Source organism: Frankliniella occidentalis, unplaced genomic scaffold (assembly GCF_000697945.3).
Source record: "Frankliniella occidentalis isolate FOCC.00 unplaced genomic scaffold, Focc_3.1 Scaffold365, whole genome shotgun sequence".
In the NCBI taxonomy this organism is placed as follows: domain Eukaryota; kingdom Metazoa; phylum Arthropoda; class Insecta; order Thysanoptera; family Thripidae; genus Frankliniella; species Frankliniella occidentalis.
In genome coordinates, this window is record NW_026267488.1 from 241,624 (window position 1) to 246,434 (window position 4,811).

General features: G+C 59.1%; 1 protein-coding gene across 1 annotated transcript in view; it reads left to right on the top strand.

Moving 5' to 3' along the window:
• The window catches only part of LOC127751155 (uncharacterized), a gene marked incomplete at its 3' end in the record, with an annotated part of 24,203 nt that extends 19,763 nt beyond the window's left edge, over window positions 1-4,440 (top strand). The window contains exons 4-6 of the mRNA XM_052274263.1: window positions 2,157-2,383; window positions 2,464-2,540; window positions 4,284-4,440. Of these exons, the coding sequence (XP_052130223.1) occupies window positions 2,157-2,383; window positions 2,464-2,540; window positions 4,284-4,440 (461 nt within the window). The remainder of the gene's footprint in view (window positions 1-2,156; window positions 2,384-2,463; window positions 2,541-4,283) is intronic.
• Window positions 4,441-4,811: the final 371 nt, after the last annotated feature.

Here is a 4,811-nt window from a genome sequence, read left to right on the forward strand (position 1 = left end):
CGCCACGCCCCGCCACGCCCCGCCACGCCCCGCCACTCCACGCCACGCCCCGCCACGCCCCACCACACCTCACGACGTCCTCCTGTGGGGCCCAAGGACGACTCGCCGCCACCATGGCCCAATCACTGGGGATTAATAGTAATGGCAACTAATTGAGTCATCCATTAGCAGGGCATCCATTAGTTTTGGCGGAAGCATTAAAAACCTTTTTCTCCTTCTCCTTCTTCCTCTGAACCTTATTTCACTGATCCTCGTCCATAGAGTTGGTCATGGGCACTATGGAAACTTACACGTCCCGGACAGGCAAGTCATACCATAGTTGAAAAAAGAAATACCTTTCTTACCAGATTAGTTAATGAGTCAACCAGTCTTTTTTTTTTAGCGGACGCGAGCTTTGACCTGTCATAGGAAACAGGTCGAGTGCGGCTAGAACTTTGCCTCAGCCGAGTGGGCACGGTGGCCAGGGGTCTGATTTTGGCCGCGCCGTATTCAACTAGAGTTATAATAGGTCACGAAAACGAGAAAGGTTTTTTTTGCGCTCAGTCAGAACAGACCGGTGAGTGAGGCCGCTGACAGCAAAGTGTGTGTCCCCCTCCCTGCCCATAGGGCCATAGCTGCAGCGACCTACGCACCACGAACAATGTGACAGCAGCGCTCGGCGGGCGGGGCGGGAGGGACGACTTGGCTCTGATTTCCTCAACAAATGAAAGGCGGTTGCGCAGCACTTGTATACGTACGTACGTACGGGGGCGACGCGCGACAAATTTCGCAGAGCCGGGAGGTTTTGAAAAAAATTAAAAACAAACAAAAGGAACGAGAACATGTGTTTGTTTTTCTTTGCTTTGATGATAGACAGAGGCTAATATCGCGAATCGAAACTGCGGCGGCGTTCGCATTCGCGTTCGCGTTCGGGTCCATACTTGGGAGGGCCGGGCGGACATATGGAGATTGGCGGCGTTGCGCGGAGCGAAGCGGAGGCGGTGCTTAAAAGGAGAGCGGCCAACCGCACCACGTCCTGCCTTCCTCCATGTAAGCACTCGCTGCTCAGCAATCGCTCAGCACCCGCTCAGCACTCGCTCAGCACGCCGAGAGGCACGCGCCCGAAACAAGCGCATAATGCTCATTGAGTGCGTTTCGAGTCGCGCCGCGTCGCATCGAGGAGGAGGAAGCAGAGTCGGTGCTCTGAATAACCGGATCAGCATCCAGTCGTCGTCCAGGCCGCGCCGTCAAGGATGCCCGGTCTGCTGGCTGCCAGGATGGCTCCCCGTGAGGACCTCGGTATCGGGAGGAGGACTCCGAGGTGCTCTGGAGCAGCCGGCGAGATGCGCGCGCAAAGAGAGAGGAGTGCACTTATGCCATTGGCCGCGCCGGGCTGCAGGTCTCTGTCTCTCTCGCTCCCTCCCCCGTCATGGACCGGACCCGACACCGGACCCCGACCGGGCCCGACCCGACCCGAGCGGGCGCGCGAACGCGAACCCTGACCTGGTTGCGCCGCTCGCATCCGCCTCGCCTCAGCGGCGGCGGCGGCGGCTCACAGGCTCAGGACCGGAATCGGATCTGGAGTGATCCACAAAACGGCCTTCAAGGTCGGGCCGATCGGGCCGCGGGTCGGGCCGGGCCGGACCACGCGCCATACCGAGGCGGTAATATCTGAGAAATGCCAGGCGCAAGGACGGCAGCGCAGGTGATGCCACCCGACCCGCCCGGCCCGGCCGGAAGTCTCAAGCGGCGGGCCCAAGTCTGGTTACGAGCGAAAACACCCGTGAACCGTCGTGACACACAGGTGGCACTCGCGAAAGCGATAATGAGATCGTTCGAAAAGACACTGGGGGGCACACGACAACAGAATACGCTTGCGACGCTGCGTCTCCTGCTGCAGGCGGTCCGGTCCGGTCTCAGACCGCGGCCGCGCCCCGCCCCGCCGATCCCCGCCGGGTACAGAAATGGGATCACGGCCGGGGCAACGCGTGAATGACACGAGGAGACCGCTAATCGAGCTCGGCCGGACAATCGAATTACTATTGCGATTCGTTTTCGATAGCGCTCTATATGGCTCCGCCCGCGTGTCAGTGTCCTAGTACCTCATATACCTCAATGCACTACCAATGGTCGAGACCGAAACCTTATTTTTGCATCTTCATTTTCTTCCTCCGCAGGTGTGCGCAGCGAGGTGCGTGCGCTGCGCAAGCGCAACCCGTGGGTGCGCGCGCTGCTGCAGCTGCAGGTGGGGGCGGCGCAGCTCAAGAGCGAGGAGCGCCGGCAGCGCGCGTCCCAGGCCGTGAGCGCGGCCCTGCGCAAGGCCACGGTCGACGGCGTGGAGCTGGACCTGGACTGGAGCCACCACGGCGCCGCCAACAAGTCCCACCTCACCGCGTTCGTCAAGGTGCGTTTTGGTCGACAGGGCGGTGCCCGACCGCAGCCTGACCCGTGTGGATCTGACCGTCCCGTCGCCCCGTGTTGCAGGCGGTGCGCTTCCAGCTGGACTCCGCCGACGCGGTCGACCGCCGGCGCGCCAAGAGGGACTACGAGATCTTTGAGAGGCAAGTAGAGGACGAGACGACGCCGTCCTGGAGGCCCACGCCCGCCGCGCGTCGCCGCCCCGCCACGAGTACCGCGGCGGTCGCGGACACGGACACCTCGACAGACGTACCCTCGACGGCGGCCCCCGTCGTCGCACGACCGGCCCCGCGACGCAGGGGCCGAACCAGGACGAGCCACCACCCGCAGTCGAGGGGTGGGCCTGGGGGCGGCGAGTCAAGTCGCCAACCCCGGCCCCCGGGCAGGACGCTGAGCGGCACGACGGGGGCGGGGGTGGTGGAGGCGGCGTCCGCGCCCCGCGCCCGCGTCCACCCCCGCGGCCCGCCCCACCCGGGGGCGCACCGGCAAGTCAGGCTGGCTGCTCGCTTGCACCCGCCACGCCCCGCCACGCCCCGCCACGCCCCGACCAGACCGAACCGTATCACTTTCACCCCTCATCCATCACTCTCTGTTCCTCGTCCTTGGTCTGTCGCCAAGAAGCCGGCATAAACGCGCGGGCTGAGGAGCGCCTCCGCTGCGATTAAGCCCCAGTCCGTCAAACGCGTCAAACGGTTGCAGAAGTGCAAACGGCCCACTGAAACAAATTAGACTGTGAAAAAAATGTATATGCTGGTTTCTCGATGGCTATTTCTCACCCTTTACGATTTCCTGTCTCAAAGTGCGTGTCACTTGCCAGGCCTAGAACGGTGCGATTTTTTAAAACAAGTCTCTAATAATTTTACAGAACCCTCGGCGTATTTTTCACTGTCGCATAATTCTAGTTCTAGCAAACGATATACACTTGCCGTCTGGTCTCAGTAATTCTTGGCTCTAATCAACAGCTTTTCTGAACCTCTGCCTTTGCACGCTGCTTATGTTGGTATATCTCCATCTCCTTTTTCATCCGACACGGTAATGCGACTACGGCACCCGCCATCATAAGTAAGTACAGTCCAACGGCTTTGCAGGAGACTGGAGCTGCGACACGGACCACGCCTAGTGCACAGTACGTACGACAACGGTGAGATCACACAGCAAAAAAAAGGGAAAAAAGACACCCGGACGAGTTTCGAACCAAACATTTTTCGTTTTCGTGGCTCATCACAGCCTTTCACGTTCTCTCATTTTTCTTTCATTTCCTCCTATCGCTCCAGACTGACGCACATAGACGAGGCGGGCGGGCTGACAGTGCCCCCTGGTGCCGCACCGCGCTGCCCCTCGGCTGGGCTCCCCCTTGTGACCCAATCATCATCGATTCAAAATTACTCCCCAGTTTATAAAATGCCATTCGGTGATGTCACAGTCGTCATCAAAGCATGCTCCAAGTTTGTTTTTGTATGTGTGGAAGAATTAGTAGTCTCCCCTTGCATGGAGTATGTTTGCAGTCCCATGGCTTGTACTCCCGCCTGGCGCAAAGCCGCTCTTGCTCCGGCCCCGATCAGGCGACGAGTGCTTCACAGCATTGAGTGACCAACGTAGAAATAATTGCCTGAACCCGAAAGGTTAAAAAAAAGACCATTGCGAATCGCAACTCTATACAGTTAATCACCTCAGCGAGGTCAAGTTACTGATAGTAATTAACTCGATGCATTAATGAATGGAACAATCACCCGCTCGAGAGACATGTCTCGTTGCAGGCAATGTCTGATAAATAAAATATAGAGCAGAGCAGATATTACTGTTATTTTTTAAACAATAAAAGGGTCGGAGTTCCATCGAACCCCCAGTCTAAGGGCATGCTGTAACGTTTGTTTTCGGACGTCCAGGGTCACCAAGTCCGTGTCCACGACCGAGGCGGCCACCGCCGCCGACACGGACGCCGACACCGACGCCACCGAGTCCACCGAGCCGACCACGTCCGAGACCAGCGGCACCGCCTCGGACACGGCCGCCGACACCGCCGGCACCGTCACCGACGACGAGGTGGGTCCGGAATGAGATACATCTCCGAGTCGGAATACATTTCCTCGGCTTGTAATTTGATCGCGTCGCCGTTTAATATCTGCAAGTCGAAACCGAGCGCCGCAGCCGCTTGCACCCGGCGGCGGCCCGCGTGTTTCTCTATAGATGCTCCAGGACGGGGCGGCCTCGCGGCCGTTGGTCCAAACTGGAGTGACATGAATAAGAGAATCAGTGTTGCCCAAGCCGAGGCCGCCGGTCCCACACGCCATGCGAACCTCGCTAGTGCCGCGCTGGGGCCGCGGGCGGGCCGGGCGGGCGATGAGATGACGAGACGATGCTCATTATTGGCTCATGTCCAAAACAAGACATTCAAATATTTCTTTACAAAATAA